The sequence below is a fragment of the Parasteatoda tepidariorum genome, chromosome 10 (genome assembly GCF_982258835.1).
Source record: "Parasteatoda tepidariorum strain Cologne lab strain chromosome 10, Ptep-v5.0, whole genome shotgun sequence".
Taxonomy (NCBI): domain Eukaryota; kingdom Metazoa; phylum Arthropoda; class Arachnida; order Araneae; family Theridiidae; genus Parasteatoda; species Parasteatoda tepidariorum.
In genome coordinates, this window is record NC_141764.1 from 15,077,902 (window position 1) to 15,101,839 (window position 23,938).

General features: G+C 28.3%; 1 protein-coding gene across 1 annotated transcript; it reads right to left on the reverse strand.

Annotated features, from left to right (window-relative positions):
- Positions 1-1,452: 1,452 nt before the first annotated feature.
- LOC107442300 (uncharacterized) lies at positions 1,453-23,075 on the reverse strand. Its single transcript, XM_043042806.3, has 3 exons — positions 22,784-23,075; positions 17,752-17,852; positions 1,453-4,577 (listed from the first exon to the last, which is right to left on the reverse strand). The coding sequence occupies exons 2-3, from the start codon at positions 17,780-17,782 to the stop codon at positions 2,074-2,076; spliced, it is 2,535 nt and encodes an 844-aa protein (XP_042898740.2). The 5' UTR covers positions 17,783-17,852; positions 22,784-23,075; the 3' UTR covers positions 1,453-2,073.
- Between the last annotated feature and the right edge of the window lie 863 nt (positions 23,076-23,938).

The following is a 23,938-nucleotide window of genomic DNA, read 5'->3' on the forward strand; positions in this document are numbered from 1 at the left end:
ATTGCGTTAAAAAAAATTTCTTGAGATCATTTTATGGGTTCACGTTTTGACTGAATATCAAAAGTAACAACAACAAAAAAATGGATAAAAAAATGATAAATAAAGAAGGGGAATAAATACGAGAGTTAGATGTGAATTAAAATATGAAACAGCTTCCTCGCACCTGAAGCTAAGCTATAATTTCAAGCTACATACAACATCTTGCCGTTAAGAATTATAAGAGGCTTTAGAGCGGGCAATATTTTAAAAGCTATTAAAAATTAAAATTGCGAATTTGGATTCATTTTTTCCCCTAGATTAAAATTATCAAAGTCAATGCCTCAATTTTTATGAGCCTAGATAATGCAGCATTCGTGTAAGTTTTTAAATATTAAAAAATTAGACCACAAATGCTATTCATTTTCTTTAAACTGTGGCATTTCTCCATATTGACCTTTTGTGCCATTTTTAAAAGAATATGAAAAAAAGGTGTTGGATAAAGATAGACTAAATTTGACCTAACAGTCATCATGAGTAACTATCGCAAACTCACAGCAGTTATGAAAATAACCAATTATTCTTAAAAAAAGTATCATTTTATACGACTACAGAGCTTTTGAAAAACAGTCTTATAATTTTATATAAGGTTATCGTTGTATAATGTTAACAAGTAAAATTACTTACCATTTATTGTTTTTTTATTTTGTTGCAAATGCATTAATAATGTATTCTTTTTCTTTCAAGTAAAATTGTTCATTTATTTATCTATTATTTTCTTTTAAAGAAAAAATCCAGTTAATCGGGTAATTTCATTACAATTGACATATTTACAAAACAATTTACGTAAAATTACTATAAGTATATATTTTTTTTAAAAATAAATTAATCTTTTTTAAAAACAAATTCTATTTTTAAGAAATAAAACAATGATAAATGAGGGAATTTGGCGGTCTTATTGAATAAAAAGTTTATGTCCATAATACTGAAAATTGATATTCGGCTTGTAATCAGTTTATTGTCATAAAAATGTCTGGAATTATAAAAATTCTTATTAGTTAAATTAGCTCATCCACACACACATCGGCTCTAAGTGAATCACTTATATGCAGAAAGGGCTCACTGCTTTATTTCTGTGCGAAAATGTTAAAATTAAATTATGTTAATAGACTATATTAAATTATGTTACTATACCATAAAAAAATGATTTTCCTTTAGCTTTTTCAAAAAGAAGAAATTAATTTTTAGAATTAAAACTCTTTCTTACGGAATTTTGTTTTCTGGAAACAAAAGAAAGCCTTTTCAGATATGAAACATGATATGTGTCAGTAAAGGTTTCAGAAAGGTTTGTAGTAATGTTACCGAAACTTTGCATCAGAGACAGAAAAAAAGACTCATTTTGTTGTTTTAATAATTAAAAGTTTATTTCTTTTTCAATTGAACATTGAATAAACTCAAACCTTATTTTTTTTTTTATTAATTTTATTTATAAGATTCCATGACAACAACATATTCTTGAATAAAATATTTTACATAAATTTCCGAATAACAGTATTATATGTACAATATCAAAAATTTTAAATAAATATTATAATATACAAATATTATTGTGAAAGAAGATCATCAATATGTTTCACAACATGCAATAACATAGTATGCATTGATAGAAATTACGGAAGTATGCTTTTTAAGTGTTGTTCGAAATCAAAAGGCTAATTTTGTAGTTTAACCTGCATTTTATATATATAATCAAATTTAATGAGTACAACTATAGAATAAAAATTTGGCCTGTAACTAAAAACTCTAAATAAAGACGAATTAAAGTAAGAAGTGTAAATATTTTTTTTATCAATAAAGGTATACTGCTATCAGTCTTATTAAAAATTGAAAAAAAAAACTTTGAAATGTTTTATCAAAGATTTATGAATAGATATTGTGTACTTAACTGCATGGCACAATAGCGCAAAAAGTATATAAATAAATAAATGGGATCACTTAAAAAAGTCTACAAGAAAACAACTCTAAAAATTATTAAACATTTTTTAAGAGAAAAGTGGAGTTGAATACGAATTTCTTAAAATATACTAGCTGTATTGTTTACAATTGTCTTAAGCTCCAGTACGTACTATAATCATTCTGAGATATTTCCTGTGTATCAAATTGATATGAACAAGTAGGTTTTACTTCTGGTGTTTGATATGCTGATTGAATATCTAAACTAGTAGAATTTTGAAATACTGGTTGACAGTTTGATAAGTAAGAACAACTTGGCGATTGTTTGCTGTTGGGTGACGGCAATTGTGGCGATAAACCTTTCCAATCACTCAATTTCTCACTACTGGTGACTGATGACGATTGTGGCGATAAACCTTGCCATTCACTCGATTGTTCACTACTGGTGATGGATGACGATTGTGAAAATAATCCGTGCCATTGATTTGGTTGTTCAAGACTGCTGACTGATGCTGATCGTGGGGATAAGCTATGCCATTGACTCGATGGTTCATGTCTGGAGATCATGGATGATTGTGGTGATAAACTATGCCATTGACTAGATGGTTCAAGGCTGGTGACTGATGACGATTGTGGCGATAAACCTTGCCATTCACTCGATGGCTCATTGCTAAAAACTGAGGACGATTGTGGCGACAAATGATGCGACTGACTTGGTATTTCGTGACTGCTGACTGATGATGATTGCGGTGATAAACTATACCATTGACTTGCTTGTTCAAGGCTGGTGACTGCTGACGATCGTGACGATGAATTATGCCATTGACTCGATGGTTCATGACAGGTGACTGATGATTGTGGTGATAAGCTGTGCCATTGACTCGATGACTCATAACCATTGTCTAGTGACGATTGTGGAGGTGAATCATGGCATTGACTCAATCGTTGCTGGTTGTCTACAGATGTTGATAGCTGTGATGAGCTTTGTCGTTTAATTGTGGATCGATGACTTGTGAGCAAAGATGAATGCGTTGATGGTCTGTGCCATTGAAATGATGGCTGAGGATTGGCGATTAGTGATCTAGATGAACAATTAGGCCTTTCATCTGGTAATTGGTAACTATCGACTAATGATGTTTGTGATGATGGAATGTGCCATTCATTTGATTGTTGGAGGTTGGTGTCGAACAATGTTTGTGATGATAGTGATTTAGATGAAGAACCATACCATTCTACTGATGGTTGATGAATACTTGCTGATGTTGATAGTGATGAGGCTGATTTAAATGAAGGATTATGGCTTTCAATTATTGGTTGATAATTTTTGACTGATGTTGATTGAGGTGAGGGAGTTTGCCATTGATATGACTGGTGATGAGTTGACTCAGCTAGTGACTCAGGAGAAGAAATCTGCCACTGGGTTGCTGGTTGAAGTTTGGTGCTTGATAATGACTGTGAATATGGCATGTCAAATTGAATTGATTGTTTATGGTCGGTGTCTGACAATCTTTGACAGTGCCATTGATTTGATGACTGGTGACTAATGTCCAATAATTGATGTGATGAACGACAACATTTACTTGTAGAAAATGCTCGCTGATAATTATCAACATCCTCCACCATATACTCGAGAGTTTGTAAAGGTGGTCTTAAGATATTTTCTATGGAATAATGAGGAGAATGCAGCTTACTGGAATAAATTTTATCATAACACAAATTCGATTCACTATTGAAGATACAATGCTTAGTGTCCGCATTCAAATCCTCATAATTATTTCTGTAAATGTTATTTATGTTTTCTTTAGAGCTTTGATCCGTAGACATTGCATTTGGGTTTGGTAACAGATGAAATGATATATTTCGAGAGTTTTCAGACAGTGGCTCAGTACCTGGTGAAGAGGATGTTACTTGCAATTTATTGCAGTTTGCACAACAGGCATGGTTATTTTCTTTTGTGACTGAACCATCTATGGCGTCAGGCACTTTTCGAAAAATGTGTGAAGATTCCCAATCATTGCACAAACCATTGTTGAAAAATGTGTTAAAAGATGGAATCATCGATGAATGTGCTACGCAAGTAGATGTCTGGCACGATGCAGCATCTCCAAAATCCTTGCTTGTGTGCACATCTTTGACACATTCTGGCATGGCACTGTTTCTGTGGTGCATAGGTTTGCGGACTGCATATGGTGGCAGATAGCGTCTTGATATCATTGCACGAGAAGGATGGCAATGAGGAAATTCTGATCTTTGTGCATCAAAACAGCTTTTGCCGTAAATATGAGGGACTTGAGGAATCCATTTTGGAGATTGGCAACTGCGATATGGTGGAGAGGAGGACTTCGTCAGAAGGGATTCTGAAACTGGTGATGCTGACTTCACTGAGACTGGTTCTGCAACTGGATTTGCTTTTTTTGCTGATCTGAGTTTTCTTTCAATTTTTAAGTCATTATTATTCCTCAGTGTTCTCGTTTTTTCCCGCATTCTTCGATTTTGAAACCAGATTTTCAATCTTCTTTCATCGACGCCCATTTTTTGGGACAACTTTTTTCTGTTAGCATTATTTAAATAGGGAGATTTTGCATATTCTTTTTCTAGTTCTTCGATTTGGTCTTCATCGTAGGTCATGCGACTGATTCTACGCGAACCTGAAAAGAAAAGAAAAAAAAACATTTGTATTAAGAGTTAGATTTTAAAGAAAAGTCTTGGCACAGCTGAAGAAGATGTTCCATGAACAATATATTGTATACAGTTTGGCTTAAAGCATATTTGGCCGTGTTTTATTCACTTACGCAATATATGTAGTTTAAATTAAGTGGCATAAAGTATACAGACGCTGGAATTTCATCAGAAAATTTATTAAGTGCTTTCTTATATTGCTATCTCGAGTTTCAGCTTCAATTTTTCCTTAAATAATTTCATTTTCCTTAACCGCCTTCCTGATTATTCCGAGTTAACTCGGGTTATGTATATACAGTCAAACCCCGCTATAGTGAAATCCCGGATATAGTGAACGAAATGCTCGGTCCCGTGCCTTGCTATACACGTATAATGTTATTTTTATTGGATATAGTGAACCAAAAAAGTGAGGAAGGTGGATATAATGAACTTTTTTCTGTCTTCGACTGATTTGCCCCCCCCACCCCATTTTCTTTGTAATAATTTTGAAATTTCTACTTCAAAATAAATACACATACCGATTTTTAAAACCATCTTGAGAAACTACTTTAATGTGCTCGAATGGCAGGTTAGACAGGTTTAAAAAGCGGAGTAACAGAAATTCAGGAAAAATTATCTGAGAGTCGGGAAGTGTTTCCATATCTGATGTTGAGGATTGCTCATCAGCTAAAAATTACTAATTTTTATTTGTACGCAAGACGAAGAGTGATGAAAAATAACGCATTTTTTGCTACTACATAATATGTTTCAGTCATTTATATGAATATAATGTAATAAAAGGGAGGAGTTTGGGAACCATTAGTGAAATTGCCTGCGTAACGGATATAGTGAATTCCCGGTTATAGTGAACCGAAATTTCGGTCCCTTGAAGGTTCACTATAGCGGGGTTTGACTATTGCTAATATTTATTTCCCCGAGTAAACTCGACCATAGCAGAATTCGTCAATAAGTTTTGTTTCATTACTTTTTTATTCGTGCGACCGGAAGCAAAGCAAAAAATGATAATAATCTGTTGTGATTCGAAGTTTGCCAATTTTTGTTCCAGAGTTTTGCTATTTGTGGAACTGCTGAAGTGTTTTGTACAATTGTATGTAGGATGGTTGCTGCAGTTAATAGAAAAAAAAGAGTAAAAAAATGGCGTTCGATAAAGAAAGTGAAAGTAATGCAGATGCCTCTTCAGATTATGAAGATGTGAACATATACAAAGACTATTATTTAACTTTTTTCATTTCTCCCGAGATAATTTGGGATAGTAAACTGATGATAAATTAAATATTTTTGACACATCAAAAAATTAAAATTTCAACTTTGAACTTATGTCTTATGCTTTGCTTTAGTTCCTTGTATTTATTTATCAAATAAAAAAAATATGTTGATTTTTTGAAAAAATTTTTTCCTAAAAAAAATCGGTGAAGGAAGTGGTTAAAAAACGATTATTGATTCCAAATTTTTGTTGAATGTAATTTTTATTTGATTTCACAATCACCTTTGAAAAAGATTGCAATATGTTGATCTTTTTACAATCTTTTAGAGCTCTTACAAGAACACGAAACAAGCAAACTATGTTATTTATAGTTTGGAACAGGTAACTCAGTATTCATAATCTTTCCTTTTATTAAGAAAAAAAGAATTTCTTTTTAAATTAACTTTTAAATTTGTCTAAATCGACTAAAACCGCTGCGGATATTTTGTAAAATACAGAGGAACATGCTTTCTATATATCCAGTAGTTCACCTCGAGTAACAGGAAACAACTAAAACTTGTTCTGCATTTAAAAAAAAAAAAACAACAACAACAACTTATTTAAATAATTAATTTTTAATATTTCATAAACAGCTTTAAAATGCATAAACTCAGGTAACTCGGTGAAATATAAAATTTTAAAAAATGATAATTTAACGTGGCATTTCAAGAGAGAAATTTTATCGACAAACTTTTTAAACGAAAAAAACTCAATGTCTTGTCAGAGCATTGAATAAATTATGAAAATAAATAACCAATAAATAAACGAACACCGTTTTGGAAGCGAACCCTGGGAAACAGAGAATACGAACCAGAAGGAAGGATGTGTTGTCGAAAGAAAGAAGGAAGCAAAAATTCTCGTATCGGGATGAGGAAAAAAAAATAAATAAATTTATTCTAGAATTTGGATAAGAGAAGAAGGGGACAAGACGAAGAAAAGGGGTTGAATGGGGGGGGTATGAGAGGGGTGCAGCCAGCTGTAGCTGACGTTCTTTCCTCATGGAATATTCATGAGAATGGACGCCCTAGCAGTGTCGCCCCGGCTTGCACTACACATTCGTCCATGCATCCCGCGCCTACTTTGTCACAGACGCCCCGGCCGGGATTCATTCTTTTAGTGGAGGTTGACGAATTTGGCATTTATCGCCCCAGCATTTTTCTCTGTGGGACAATACTGTTGACGTAGAACTTGCTCACTTACTTGTCAAGAGAAGAAAAATAAAAAAATAAAAAATAGCGATACGAAAGAGTCGATTTATTTTTTGCGAAGAGAAATGCTCTTGTTTCAAGAAATTTCAACAGAAAAATCTTATTTTAATTCAGTCTGAAACAGCTAATGGATCAAACCAGTTGGCTAAACATTTTTAAATCGGAGTTTGAAAACAATTTTTAAGCAGGTTATTTTACATGTAATTAAATTTTACGTGCAATAAATTTTTAATCGCACGATCTCCAATGTTTTTAATGACTATTTTTGAACGAATTATTCGGTAGGTTTTTCAAAACAATCTAACATAATATTTCAGAGGTTTTAAGAAACAATTTTTAAGCAGATTATTTCATAGTTTTTTTAAAACAATTTTCAAACGAGTTATTTCGTAACTTTTCATCTTTAGACTATTTTGCAAATTTTTTAAACAGGTTATTTGGATTACAAGTTAAGCTGGTTACTAGTTAATACCCTGTCTGAGTTGACCACTGTCTAAAGCGATACATCTCAAGTGGCAACTTGCGCAAATTTCTCTGTACTTTTGTCTTTTACTCTTTACCACTAGTACAAAGGCTATATCTAAGTATATCTGTTGCGAAAATTAACTCATTCAAATTTATCCAGGGTTCAAAATTTGTCCTTATTTTAATTGTTTTGCTATCGAACCATCACCCTTTCACTGAATTTAAAAACAAACTTGAAATCATCTTAAACAGATTTATAAACAAGTATATATATAATCGTGTAAACTGATGAAAAGATTATATCTTTTAATTTCTTTTGTTTTCAGGCTTTTTAATATATATATTGTTTATTATTTTTCTTCTTCTCTTTTCATTAATCTTTAATATTTTCCATGTTTTCTCTACAACTGTTAAATATTAAAAATTAAGAAAATGAATGACCGTTTATTTTTTATTTACTTTTTTATTTTTAATTTATTTTCTTTTATTCTTTAAATATTCAAATAATTATTATCTTAGATCATTTTTGCACGTTATGATACTTTTTTTTTATTATCAAGATAAACATTTTTCGAAAACAAAATGCTTTAGAAAAAAAATAAATAAAAAAAATAAAAAATAAAGAATAAAAAAATAATAAAAATAAATAAGAGAAATAATAATAAATATCTATTTTAAGCATATATTAAATCATCATCACTGATCATATCTGAATCTTTTGATATTGAATCGAAAATTATGAGAACTTTTTAGGGTTAAATATTACAATATTTTTAAAACGCTACGGTGGTAAAAATTCATTTGTACTGCTTTATTATTATTTAAATTTAATTATATTCAGCAACGATTATAATTCTAAATGTTAAAAATTTTTATTGATATAATTAAAAAATATTAAATTGTTTTTTTAATATCTATATTACATTACTTTTTCTCTATTTTGTATCTTTTTTTAATATCAAGATGGTAAAAAAAAATTCGGAATTTTTAGTTCGAGCATGATATTAAATCTTCATCTCTGATCTTATTTGATTTTTTGATCAAAATCTGATAACTGATTTGACAATCAAAATCTGATTTAATAATAAAAAATCATGAGAAGAAACTTTTGATGATTTAATATTACTCCATAACAAAATGTCTTCGGAAGAAAATGGTTAAAATTAAGGACCCTGTTCAAGAGTAACAGTAAACAGTGCCCATGCGTTGCTATGGGGACAGCTGCTGTTTGATAATTTTTTTAGATTATTTCTTTTTTTCATTTTCAATTTTACTATGCATTGAGTTGGTAAGTTTATTTTTGAGATGTGGGACTAGGATAGCCTTTGAAATACTTCTCGAGCTGTAAATAAAAGAGAATTTCATCATATGAACGAATTTTTTGTTTTTCTTGTTTCAATTAAGAATCAGAAATTTAACCTACAGTTCAGACCCCGCTTTAAAAAGATAAAAAAAGTTGAAAACAAGATAACTATTAAGAGAGGGTTTTTTTAATTTTTTTTTTTTTTTTTACATCACAGCAATAAATATTTTATTAAACGAAAATATTTAGACAATATAAATTTTGTGTTGTATGTAATAGTTTTATATTAGTCACTTTAATATGATACATTTGTATTCAATTATTTTTCTTTGATTCGAAAAAGACGGATTAGTTAACTTAAAATTCATTTAAAAAGAAATGTGCTGAAAAATTATACTTCTAAATGAATAAAAAGAAAGATGCTCTATTTTATTATAGATTTGTTTACAAACTTTTTCACTTATTTAAAAAATGAATCGCCGAATCACTGATTAGCCTTCTCAATAACTTGTCCTCATTTCATAAACTGATTTGCTGATTCACCAATAAGCCTCTTCAATGATTCGCCTTTATTTTATAAGCTAATTTTCCTATTCACTTGTTTAATGAGTCGTATTTAATTAAAAACTAAATCACTTTGATTCTTGCCAATTATTACTATTATTATTTATTAACTTATTTACTCGCATTCAATAATTACTTAACTAAACACATGATAGAAATAATATTTTTAGGAGTTTTCTATAATTTTAGATTTAGATATTTTTTTCTACATTTTATAAAATGCTTAGTTTTAGCAACTTATTAACTTTTTCAAATAAAAGATTTTCAAGCCGAAACTATTTTATGAACTTTCACTTTGACTTCAGTATATTTAGCGCTAATAAAATATTATTTAAAAATTCAGTTTCAGTAGAAATAAGCCGAAAAACACCATTTTTGCGATCTTTCGGAAGAAAAACGCAACGTTATCATCAAAATAAACTGAAATCCCTAAACCACTTCTTGGCCTTGTAATTCATCCCCAGATTTGGCGAAGAAAGAGACATGCTCCCCTAATGTGGCAACCCTATTCGAAGTCTTGAAGAGTGACGCTTCTCTTTCGTCAGCTATTAGATTATAATTCCCGTGAGCTTTCCCTTCGAAGGTGGGGGAGTATCAGAAAAGATACCGAAAGACGAATAAGGGGAAGGGGGTAGAAAAAGAGGAAACAGGGGACCACTCACAAATTCATCCTTCACTTTGGCCAATCGCAATCATTCTTTTCTTTTCAATCATTACTTATGATTTGTTGTATTTTAACTTCCTTTTTTTTCCTGATTTGTGGTCAAGGGACTATTTTTTTGATGAAGTGCAGTTGGTCATAAGAACTTTATTTTATTTTTATTACTTTTAAGATATTCGTATGTCTAAGGAAAAATAGGAGGAAAGCAATTATATTAAGTTATTATAATTTTTAAATTTACTAACCTGCTAAGATTAGTTTTGTTCAATTATTTTAAATTAACTAGTCCGTAAAGTTTATCTTTAATATGTATTTTCAAAATCGATGTTGAAAGGGAAAACTAAAAAAGAAGAATTAAAATTAGTCGAAATTAGTACTATCAGCAGATCAAAAACTAAGCATGGTATCGATATCTTACAAATCATAGTACAGGAAAGTGGATGTAATAGACAATGAGACTGTACGCCGGAATAGCTTGGTTGGTAGGTCAATGGGCCCTTGTACATATTTACTGGAACCTTGTCCAATAACAAAACATACCTCTGGGGGTACTCATCCAGGCGTTTCCTTGTCTTCTGGATTGGTTCGAAATTACAAGGTTGTGGAGTTGAACATTACTAGTCGTAAACGCATAAATTAGATCGGCTGTTCAACGATGGATATAAAATATAAAAATTTAAAAAATGAGGCAGAGTCGCGATGTCTGAGGGGGTAGAGTGTTCCCAGTGACGGGAACCGGGTTCGAATCCCAGCGACGGCTGGTCGATACGAAATCTGCATCCGGCTTGCACCAACCACAGTGCTGACATGAAATATCCTTGGTGGTAGACGGATCATTGGTTAGAGTCCCCTTGCCAACTGTGGAAGGTACTCGTGGTCTTCCCCACCATGTAACGCAAATGTGGGTAAGTTCCTTCACGAAGGCCAGTTTATCCCAATACTTGATTTAGGAGTTCCCTTGTCCTCTGGATTGGGTTCAAAATTACAAGGCTAGATAGTTGAACATTAGTAATCGTAAGTCCAGAAATTGGGTTGGCTGTTCAACAACGGTTATGAAATAAAATATAACAATGAGAAAAATTTGATTGGGGAAATGAACAGAGAGGAGTAGAAGACGATTATTAACACTAGATTGCCTAAGGAAGTCATTTTGACTGCTTTTAATTTCAATTAGAAAAACAATGATGTATATAATGACGCAATTTCGTAGAATTTTGTGACTTTTTGTACAACATATAATTATTTTTATTGTTAATATTTACTAATAACTTGTTATATAACTGTAAATAATATTTAAGAAAAATATTAAAAATAAATTTTAAGCGAATTTCTTTATTCTTTCACAATCCAGTCCTTTTGACTGCTTTTAGGCAATATACTAAGTTTCAGTCTTTCTAGTGTTAGGAAACACTTTCATTTTCAACATGCAAGCAAACCTGTTATGTTTGCTATTATGTTTATGTTTGCTAATTATGTTTATTATATTCTTCTTCCTAAACTGTAATTTGTCAGATTTCGATAGTATTTCTGTCTTTTTCCTTGATTAGATATTAATTTGCAACCTCAAACGTGTCAACATTTTTGTTTTCATTTTTGGTAAAATATTCTAAAAAAGCACGTTAAAGCAGTGTTTGGAAAACATCATATCTATCTTCTTATTTTAAGTACGATAATACTTTACATAAATTATTGCTTATTTTCTTAATATATCTTGAATTACATTGCGAAACACAACAAATATTTTGTAGCTTAATTCATAAGAGGTTAAGAACCTAAATCGAAGTTTCAAAAATTTTAAATAAAGCTTGGCCAATATCACCTCTGTGTACTTTTTTTCTACTTTTATTTTATTAATTTATTATTTATATTATTATTATATAACGAATAAAAACTATGAAGGCTGCCTTCTTGGCATTTATTTTTGGTTTAAAAGAAGACTTCGTATGAAATCTTATAAAAAATGTTCGTATTCGCATTGTAAGAATCTGTTAACCAATCTCCATTCGATATTTTTTTTTAATCTATGATGAAAATAGTAAACGACAATTCAATGAAAAAAAGGAAATACATCGTTAAATTTGATCAATCATTGTCTATTTTGACAGTAATTAAAACCAAACAAATTACCATTATATTCTTGTACATTATAATAAGTGATAAAATTTTGCAAATAATTTGATTGGGAGCTTTTTTAACTTATGTTGAAATAAATGTATTACATATGTATGTAAGACTTAGTGAAACAGGGGTGCAAGCTAGTTTTGAAGAGCATATAATTAATTTATTGAATGCCATTTTTCAAAAGGCCATATTATATATCCATTTGAAATCTCAGAGACTTGTCATTAAATTTCCATTTTCTTTTTGTTTTTTCTATATTATAGATAATAATTATATAATTATAATGAAGTGTAAATTTTGTGATTTAAAAAAAACTGTTTGTATCAAATGTTTGCTTTCTTCTAATTTTTAAAATTCCTATGTAGATAATGCATCGTTTCGCGTTTACCGAAAAAAAATACTTTTTATAAATTATCAAAGTCTTCTTTTCTTTTTAAATTATAAATATGAATCATAAAGCGACTCAGCTATAAATTTATTGTCACAACTTCTGGCTTATCAGTTATTTCGTTAAATTCTAATTAAAAATAATAAACTCTAATAGTTATCAACGAAATAATAAATTTTAATTTGTTTAATCAGTAAACATACTACGTAACTATATAAACAATTTGATTTAATGCATAATTTGTTAGCAAAAATGCCAAAGATGATAACACGATTTATTAAACTCCAGCGAGAAAAAGTTTTCTGAAAAAGGAAAAAACCGTATCTTTAAATTCACTGCAATTTCTGCAGTGTTTCTTACTTTGTTTTGCGATAGAGGGCGCTGTAAAAATTGACGTTTTAACAGTTTCGAAGAGAGGCTTAGGGTTATTTTTAGAATCTTATTAAAAGAACCAAACAGTGAAAGCTATTTCTTATTGCGCTGGATGAAAAAGAGTATTAAGAATCGAAAATGAATAAATCGAGGGTAAATAACTAAAATAATATTAATAAATCAAATAATACAAATAACTAAAAGAATACAAATCAAATAAATAAATAGTATTGCTCAAGCACTTTTTTGTCAGTTAAAGTAAGCAAATTCACCCCCTTTCACCTTTCTATGCTTATGTATTTTAGAACAGCCCCATACTTTACACTTAAAACGATATGAAATAAAGTTGAAACATTTCACACAATAGTTTTTTTTTTACTTTACACCTAATACAATACAGTATGAATTATAGTTCGATTACTTTGCATCATAAATTTCATACTTTAACACTTGACGTGCAGTGAATTCAAAATTTATTTCATTGATTGATAAATTTTATACTATACATTCGATGCATAGTGAATTTTAATTCGATTAATTTGCACTATAAATTTTATACATTACTCTTGATGTAGAAAAAATTATAATTCAATTTCTTTGAATTATAAATTTTATAATGTATACTTGATGTAGTGTAAAATATAATTAAACTACTTTGCACCATAAATTTCATTATTTGCACTTACTGCAATATGAAATATAATTCAAATAACTTACTCAATAAATTTCATACTATACACCTAATGTCATATGAATTATATTTCACATTACATTAAGTGAATGTTGCATTGTCACACTGCATGAGCACATTGCATGAAAAAAAGAATTATCACTCCAAATTTTAGGTTTGAAGCGAGCGCAATATAAATATTACAATGTTACTTTCCACAGTAAATTTCACATTACACAGTTATTGCAGTATGGGTTATAACACAGCTACTTTGCACTATTATTTCATACCTTAGTTAATTAAAGTAATGAAAAAATGTCGTTTTGTTACAATATTCTTAACAAAAGTGAAAACTATTTTAATCAAAATAAATTTGATTGAAAAGAAATACAAAAAATTACATGCATAAAAAATTATTGAAATATCGTACTAAATAAAACATCTTTAGAAAAACATTTATTAAATGAACAGAAATTGTTAAGCAATAAATTCAATTTATTGCCACGGTTAGAGGAAAAAAAACTAAATATCAGTTTAGGCGATCTATAAATCTTTCGAAGAGAAGAGTTGGAAATTTATAGTTCTCGCGTGAATACCACCTCAAATACTACCTCCCAAATTAAGACTTCATAATCACATACTATGTGTTAAAAATTCTCAGATTACTTAGTGGATAATTTCTTACACTGACACTTTAACCTTTCACAGCAGGAAGAGTCGCTCTCCCTACGTTGTTACCTTTTAACATGGCATTTAAAACATACTTTACGTTCATAAATCTAGGCATTTGCCACCCCCTCCTTGCCAGCTCTAACTCAATTTGCACCCTCCCGCTTCGAATAGCCTTTTACAAATTCTGGAAGCGTCCGACAAATTACGCCAGAGTGGCGTAAATTTGGCGAAGTTTTTAATGTGACAGAGCAAGTTTACGGGCTATTTGTGCTCCCGTCATTTCTTCCGTTTGCCATTTTTTATTTATGGGTAACAACTCCGCCGAGGACATTATTTTGAGAAATTTTGTCTCCCCCGTCTTTTGACACCTTGGGTCGAGTTTCGAAGAAATCATTTTGTTCGCCAGGTTATATCATTTTCGCTTTCGAATTGATTTATCAAACGCTGAGACAAAGTGCAAAGGCTGGGACCTCGATCATAAATTTACTTCCTAGAACAACAGCCAAGTTGAGGTTGTTGGATTGGGAACGACATCAATTTGTCTGCTGTTTGGCAAATAGAGTCAAGTTGTTTTTTATGCAGTAACATAAACACGCCAAGATAGATTTAGAAAATTTAGACAAATAAAATATAGATAAAATGCTTTGTGCGTTATATTTATATTATATAATGTGTTTGTAAGATGTATTCCGGGGAACAAGCAATTCAAAAAAGTTAAAACTATAGTTTTTAATTTATTCTAGACAATTTAATTCAAATAAACAGTACTTGAATGTTGATGATAAATGTACTTTTCGTTGTTTTTTATTCAATTTCTTTCAGATGATTTTTTTCACTTTATATTTTTTTTTTCTAGTTTTTCGATAATTTTATTTTTTTAATAAATTTTCAAAAAACATCTTATAATATACTACAATTATGTTGTTCTTGAAGAATGTAATTAAAAAGTAATGAATTCCTACTTATTCTTATCAGGTATTTTTTATATTTAATTTTATTATTTTGTTCATTCATTATATATTTTTTAATTATTACATTATTTTTTATTGAATTTTTAAATGTAAGTTACGATTGGTAATTTTTTTTTTATGAATGAGCATAATAAAACATGTTTTTGAAAAATTTTAAGGACGTTTTTTATTTCTTTTAAGATTATTTTTGATGATTTAAAAAGTCAATTTTGCATATTTTTAGAACAATTTTTCAAGAGTTTTTATTTTATCAACATCCTTTACTGGAAATAGTAGCTAGTTAATATATGATGAAAAAAATCCATTAGATTTTAGAAAATAATAAAAATTTCTTCATAGCTATATCATATTATACTAATCAGTTTCGATACAGGAAAGAATTTTTACAGTCAAAATAATGCAAAAACTATGTTACACAAATAACTATAAATTTAAATTGACTGTAATAATTTTCACTTCAGAATGGAATTAAACGAAAAAAATCACAGAAATAGAAACTATAAATTTAAATTCAATGAAATATTTTGCATTTATGAAAAACATTAAGTGAAAAAAAATTGCAGAAATGTAACTGTAAATTGGAAATTGAATGCAATATTTTCCATTTATAATTGATATTAAGAGAAATTGATGTTTGTTTTTATTGTGTTTATTGTACAGTTGAACTCACAAGTTTCAATAGTAATACATATTCATTTCGATTTAATAATATTTTTTAATAGGATAAGATTTGTTAATTAATTTTAGATATTTAACTAATTAAAAGTAATTTTAGATTATTTCATAAGATATTTGTATTATTTTTAAAGTTGAAAGTATATGGATAAATGAATAAAAAATACGAAATTACTGGAGAAAAAAAGAAAGAAAGTTGAAATTGATAGTTTTAAATGAGGTTAGATAAGACTAAGCTCTGCTTTAAAATCCAGGATAGTTGGCAGTTTAATAGCTGTAATATCTGTCACAACATCCTACCTATCCTGTTTTTCTTTTACTTTTATTGTAATAATCTGATCTTAAGAAGTTCAAAAAGATACTCATATAAAATATGCAATTTTGCACTAAAAAAAATTATTTTAATTCATTTCAAATATTTTAGAAAAATTGGTTATTAGGTTCAATAGAGCACATTTCATTGAATAAAAAAAATAAAAAATACTAAAAAAGAAAATAATGTGGCAATAAAAAAATGCATTCAAATAATTCTCCATAATAGGTAAATAAGGTGGATGTAAAATTCCTTTTTTGTCTGAAAAAAACTCTAAATTGAATGAAAATCACTCAAAAAATCGCCAAATCACTCCCTGGAACATGAATTATTTAGTTTTTTTCTCAATCTCATAGTCACTTTAGCCACTGTAATACTTTTGTTAATTCAAGACGAAATTTAGAGCTTTAAGAAGCCTCTTCTCTCGCCATCTAGGAATTTTGGTATAATTTTTAATTTGCGTTTGTTTTTTTTATTTTATTTATTTATTTATTACTTAAACTTTTTGTGAACTAGAATTATACTAGATCATAAGAAGTTTGTATAGTTCTACAGCAGTATACTTTTCAGAAAAAAGACTGAAAAATTTTTTGATTGGTTTATTACATTAGGAGAAATAGAGCTTGGTCATTTTCAGAGGTTCCATTGTTTTCCCCCTTTCAAAATTGTAAAGCCTTGAAAATTATGTGATTTGAGTTTTTGAGTAAATGGTATTTTAAAACTACTCATTTGAAAGTTTATATATTCTTTAAAATTTATATTTTCATGCAGTTTACACTAATGAAAACCGATACTAAAAAAAATCATTTTAACGTAGCGTAAGCAAAAAACAAAAGCATTTATCAAAGATCTATAAACAGAAAAATATACTCTGTTTAACTACCCTTCAAAAATTGTCGATTGTAGAATTGTACTGATACAATTTTGTCAGTAAAAAAGGAATAAAAAAACTAAAATACCGCAAGATTGAATGACGTACGATTAGGTTGCAATTCGATGACGGCTTTGTATTTTATGTACATGTTTCGTAAGGTATTGACAAATATATTGAATATCCACTATTAGTCTATTTGTTCAAATTAATTGAAATGAATTAAAATCATATTCCTTAAACTGTCCCTCCCAGTCTCCACCCTATTGAGAGTTGAGTTCGTTCTGGAAGTCTCTAAAATTTTAAAGGAAGGTTTAGCTTGTTGATAACCGTTTAAACCATGCGACGCAGGAAGGTGACGTTAGTTAATAAATTATTCCTGCATTTTTTTTTTAAAATCTGTAAGAAAAAACCGACTTAATTAGAGTTACCCATTTTCGAATTAACCCATTCGAATTAGAGTTACCCATTTTCGAATTAACCCATTCGAATTAGAGTTACCCATTTTCGAATAATTTAACGGATTTCCGTTTTATAACGAATAAAATATTTATAACTTAACAGTTACCAAACTTAACTTAAGTTTTACAATAAATTATATGAATTGTTTTAAAAATTACTGTAAAACAAACAAAATTTTACATACCTCGTTTTGACAAGACCATCTTAAAAAGCATTTTTCTCCACTTCCAATTATCTGTGTAGTATTACTGGTCTGCTTTTCAATTTATTCGGCAGCTTGAAATACTGAAAATGTAAGAGAAAATTTAATTTGTGATATTAGTGTTTAATATAATATTTATTTTATAATTCGTTTTCTTATTGTAAACTCTTGAAAATACATAAAACAAATAAAAAAATTAAAAAAACTATGAAATTTTTATTTAACTTAGATACCCTATAATTTTAAGTTGAATTTAGGAAAAAGTTAATTCTTCTTGAAGAAGTTGAATTTAGTTTATTACAGTTCATATAAGACTGAAATTTAAAGAAATTATGAAACAGTAATAAAAGCATTGTGATCGGATGCATTGCGATAGTTCACATTATGATCACAATATAAAACCTTTTCACATTTGAAGGCTTTAATTACATAAATTGTAATTTTAAGGAAAGTTGTACGGTAAAAATTAAAAATTTATCTTTCACTGACTCACACATTTAATTTGATTAAAGCAAATTAGTATACAAAGAGCAGAAAATAATTAAAAAAGTTATAAAATAAATAAATAAAAGAGAATACTTTCAATAACTTTTGTTCTAATGATCGGGTTCTCATATCTTAATGGTTTACGGACCTCACTTCAAATATGCTAATTTAAGTTGCGAAATATAAAACACAACAGCATACTTTCTCTGAATAAACTTACTTTTTTTTTACGAATTCGAATTCCTGACTTTCAAAATATGGTTCTCACAATTTGAAAAATATGGTGCATCAGGAGGAGAGAGATCGAAAGTTTGAACAACTTTGTAAATTTTCCATTTCGCCATATCCTGAAGGAGTTTTAGGCAAAGCGTAAAATTTTTGCACTCAATTATCAAATACATTTATTCAGAGGAATTGAAGGAGTTTTAAGCAAAGCGTAAAATTTTTGCACTCAATTATCAAATACATTTATTCAGAGGAATTGAAGGAGTTTTAAGCAAAGTGTAAAATTTTTGCACTCAATTATCAAATACATTTATTCAGAGGAATTGAAGGAGTTTTAAGCAAAGCGTAAAATTCTTGCACTCAATTATCAAATACATTTATTCAGTGGAATTGAAGGAGTTTTAAGTAAAGCGTAAAATTTTTGCACTCAATTATCAAATACATTTATTCAGAGGAATTGAAGGAGTTTTAAGCAAAGCGTAAAATTTTTGCACTCAATTATCAAATACATTTATTCAGTGGAATTGAGAGAGTTTTAAGTAAAGCGTAAAATTCTTGCACTCAATTATCAAATACATTTATTCAGAGGAATTGAAGGAGTTTTAAGCAAAGCGTAAAATTTTTGCACTCAATTATCAAATACATTTATTCAGTGGAATTGAAGGAGTTTTAAGTAATGCGTAAAATTTTTGCACTCAATTATCAAATACATTTATTCAGAGGAATTGAAGGAGTTTTAAGCAAAGCGTAAAATTTTTGTATTCAATTATCAAATACTTTTATTAAGAGAAAAATTCGAGGAAAAATAATTTTTAGTTATTAGCTATTATTTTTAATCATTTTGTTTAATAATTTTCGAAACGGCAAAATACGAAACTTGAAAATCGTAAATCGGTTTTTTTTAATAAAGAAAAAAATATTTAAAATTTGATTTTTTTTTTTTTTTTTTTTTTTTTTTTTTTTTTTTTTTTTTTGTCCACTTGGTGGGTACGGCATTTTCGTGGAGTGTAAGAAAGTAAAGTTGAAGAAAAAAAAAAAAAAAAGCATTGATTAATAAACCTTTGTCTATTGTAAGATAAGACTCTTGTAAAATGAGTGGGCTCCCGCGAAATTCCATGAATGGGAAAAATTCATGGAAAAATAATTTTTAATTAACTATTATTTTTAATTATTTTGTTTATCAAATTTTGAAATAGCAAAATTTAAAATTTGAGCGTAATCGGTCAAACAGTTTACAAGTTACCAACAATTAAGAAAAAAACAACCATTTATTTAAAATTCAAATTTTTTTTTTTTTTTTTTTTGCGCACTTTTGTACGGAATTTTCGAGGAGTGTGAGAAAATGACGTTGAAAAACAAGAACAAATATTTAAAAAAACATATACATTAAAATTTGATTTCTGTTTTTCGCGTACTTTTGTTGCGGCATTTTCCTGGAGTGTGAGAAAATGACTGAATTTTAAAAAAAAAGAAACCTCAGTAATTCATAAATCCTTGTCTATTGTAAGATAAGACTCTTGTAAATTGAGAGGGCTCCCGCGGGATTCCATAGTAGGGAAAAATTCATGGAAATATTTTTTTTTTGATCATTAACTATTATTTTCTGTAATTTTGTTTAACAATTTTTGAAATGGTAAAATACAAAATTTGAGTGTAATCGGTCAAATAGTTTCTAAGTTATCAACAATTAAGAAAAAAACAAACATTTATTTAAAATTTGATTTCTGTTTTTCGCGCACTTCCGTACTGCATTTTCCTGGAGTGTGAGAAAGTGACTTTCAAAAAAGAAACCACATGGATTAATAAACCCTTGTCCATTGTAATAAGATAAAACTCTTGTAAATTGAGAGGGCTCCCATAGAGAAGAAAATTAGGGATCAATAGGCAGGATATCACCCTGAATGAAATCCTACACCAACCACAAGATTTTCTAGATGATTTAGTTCTAAGTACTGCGGTAAAAAGGAATTATTCACGGAATGTGATCCCTTCTCACTTCGCTGAAAAGAAGGAAAATGTGTCTACTATACTTTCAATGTTTTCAACTGTATAATACAAGACCACGTTGAATAAAAATATCTTAAACACTAAGATATACTAGAAGTTAACTATTCATTAGTATATGCATAAGAAAAGTTATAATTATTTGTAATAGTAATAATAGTAGTAATAACGTAGAGTGAAGTGTTTTCTGACCTTATTAATTTTTCGTTCGTAATATTATGTAGTAAAATAACACTTTCCTAATTTGTCTAATTAAGATTTCAAAATCAAGCTTCATACATTGAAAAGAAATATCGAAAACACATAAGGATATGCTATTAAGAATGCATGTGTTAAACGATAAAAAATTTCTTAAACATAAAAATTTAAAAAAAAAAAATCTTTTTTCGACATAAAATAACACTTTCTAATTTGCATAATTAAGATTTCAAAATCAAGCTTCATACATTGAAATGAAATATCGAAAACACATAAGGATATATTAAGAATGCATGTTTTTAACGATAAAAAATTACTTAAACACACAATTTTTTTTTAAAAACAATCTTTTTTCGGCACAAAATAACACTTTTCTAATTTGTATAATTAAGATTTAAAAATCTCTTATTACTTTCAAATGAGCAAGCTTAAGAATGCATGTTTTAAACGATAAAACATTACTTAAACGCTCAAATTTTAAAAGAAGAAAAAATCTTTTATCGGCATAAAATTATCCAATAAAAATAAAATGTTATTAAAAAAGTTAAAATTAACCCAAAAAAGTAGGGTTGTCGCAACTTGTAATTACAATAATTTTAATTAAAGCATTTTCCGAAATATTTTTTCGAAATATCGCTAATAATACATCTTGAAATTTTACTGATATTACTTCAAAAACTGTAACGATTAATGAAATTTGCAAACTTAAAAATTAAGATTTTTTTCGCCTTGAAAGGTAAAACTGTATCCTCAGAATAAGTCATTCAATACTTCGTGCATTGAATTATCAAAAACAATTTTTATTAAAAAGGAAAGAAACAAATTGCTACAACACATTATTATCAGACAAATTAATTTTAATAATATACTTAAATACTTATTTAAATACTTAAATATATATATATATATATATATATATATTTCTAAATTTGTATTTATTCACTCTTCTATCAAAAATACCAAATTATTTTGCAAAAGAGTTTTTGCATTTTGAACTATGACAACAATTTAAAAACACAAAAGCAAAAGAAACTTGTTTTTAATTTAATTATTTTCCTATTACTCAATTGAAAAAGAAAAATCTTAATTAATTTTGCGAATCTTGCAAACTATCTATTCTTACTATATACCTAAAAACATTGAACTACCATAATAAATTAGTTTTAAAATATTGCTTACGTTGGTATAAAAAGGAAAACTATATAGTTAATAAAAAAGAAAAATTCCTTTATCATTTAAAATTGTAAAATTATATATTTTTATTAAACTCCATGGTTACTGTGTGTTATTAATTTAAATAAAATATTTTTTCAAAGGTCAGAATTTTATATTCAAAAATCAAAAATTAAAAATGTCCAATTGAACTGAATAAATAATGTTTCCCTTTAAACTAACTATGAAGAGTGCAAATAAATTTTACAAATAATTATTTAAAAGTTCAAAATCAAGTTTTAAATTAAATTAAAATCTATGCATATAACTAGGAAAAGTAAATAAAAATAGCGATGTATATAACCATAAAAATTAAATAAAAACAGCTCTGTATATAACTATTAAAAACATGCATTGCTAAAATTGGAAAATAATTTATGTAGTAAATATAAAAATGATAAATATTTCAAATTAAGTTTTTAAAATTATAGAATTATTAAAATCGACAAAAAATTGTTTTCCGTTTTCAACTATCGAATTACTCATATTTAATTACCGCAACAAAATATTTAAAAAACTTTTCCCAATGTCTAATGCTCAGAAAAATGTTTAACTTAAGACGATAAGATGATTTTTTTTTTTTCAATTTCATTTATAAGTCATCATAATAAACACAATCATAAAAAAAAAAATATTGCTAAAATACTTTGACAGGTATAAAAATTATATAGATATACATATTCAAAAATTCAAAACACTAGTAAAACAGTACAGCGAATTTTACCGTTGAAGTATAATGAAGAAAAAAATCAAATGAATTTTTTAATCGCATTATTATTAATAGAGTAGTAATGATTAGATAATTGTTAAACACCAAACGAAATTTTAAATTAAACAATTAAATTTCAAATAATGATCAAAAAATAAATAAATATCAAGCGATTCTTACTTTGATAAGAAACTGGGGAGAAATATAAAAAAACAGGTGACTAATTCCGCCAACTTAACTAAACTGCACTAGTCCAATAATAAAGAAAGCGCAACTGAACTTAAAACTGTCGGAAAAAGAACTGAAACAAGTCACGTGACGAACGATTGTCCATGTCCACTCATACTATTTGTAAAATGGGAGGAGATGGGGAACAGGGGATGCAGATATGTTCTTGGAAAGGGAGCATCCCTCAAAGACAGCCCCAATTCGTTACACTTAAATATTCTGGAAACTCTTTAACCACAACTCAAAGACCTGCCAATCGCGCAAATAGCGCCGTAAGTTAATGTAGAAAGTAATAAATAAAGCTAAAAAGCCATCACCTGATAAGTAATTTAAATATTTAAAGTCTAGAAAAAGGTAGCATACCTGCCAACTTTTAATCCCTTCCATTATTATTTTTCACAGTGGTATTAAAATGGAATTAAAACTTCAATTTTAAGCAAACAAGTACATTGCATTTGAAAAAACTTAAGTTGACAACCATGATAGTAACGCATATTAATATATGTGCTTCATTTTTGTAAGAATAGTGGTGATCAAAATCATCTAAAAATTAAGTTTATAAAAGAGAAAATAGTATATATTTACTACCACTTGAAATATGAAAATAAAATCTTCCGGAAAATCCGGAAGAGTTGGCAGGGTTAGTGCTGCCAAACCTGGAATAAACGTTGAAATCCATTACGCTTCAAACGTTGAAAAAAATATTTTCAAAATATCAAGTTATAACCGGATTACGTAATGAGAAAGATACCTTGTAATGATTTGCTCACATTTTGATATTTATTTTCATTGTTTTCAGCATTTGAAACTTCATGGTTTCGTTAAAGGTTTATATGAATTCGATTTTCTCCAAACTTCAAATTTAATTTTATAATAGCAAAAGAGGTTAAACAAAGTTTGCCATAAATATTTCTCTCGCAATTCCTTTTTTTCTTTCTTTTTAAGAGAAAGTTTTTGCCAATCCTTTTTTGTTTCTTTTTAAGAAAAATTTATTGTCAATTCTTTTCTATTTTCTTTTACCACAACAAACTTTAATATTATTTTAAATACTGCAAAGTATAAAAATGTAGGGAATTTCGAAAACAAATGAAACCGTTCTTACATCGC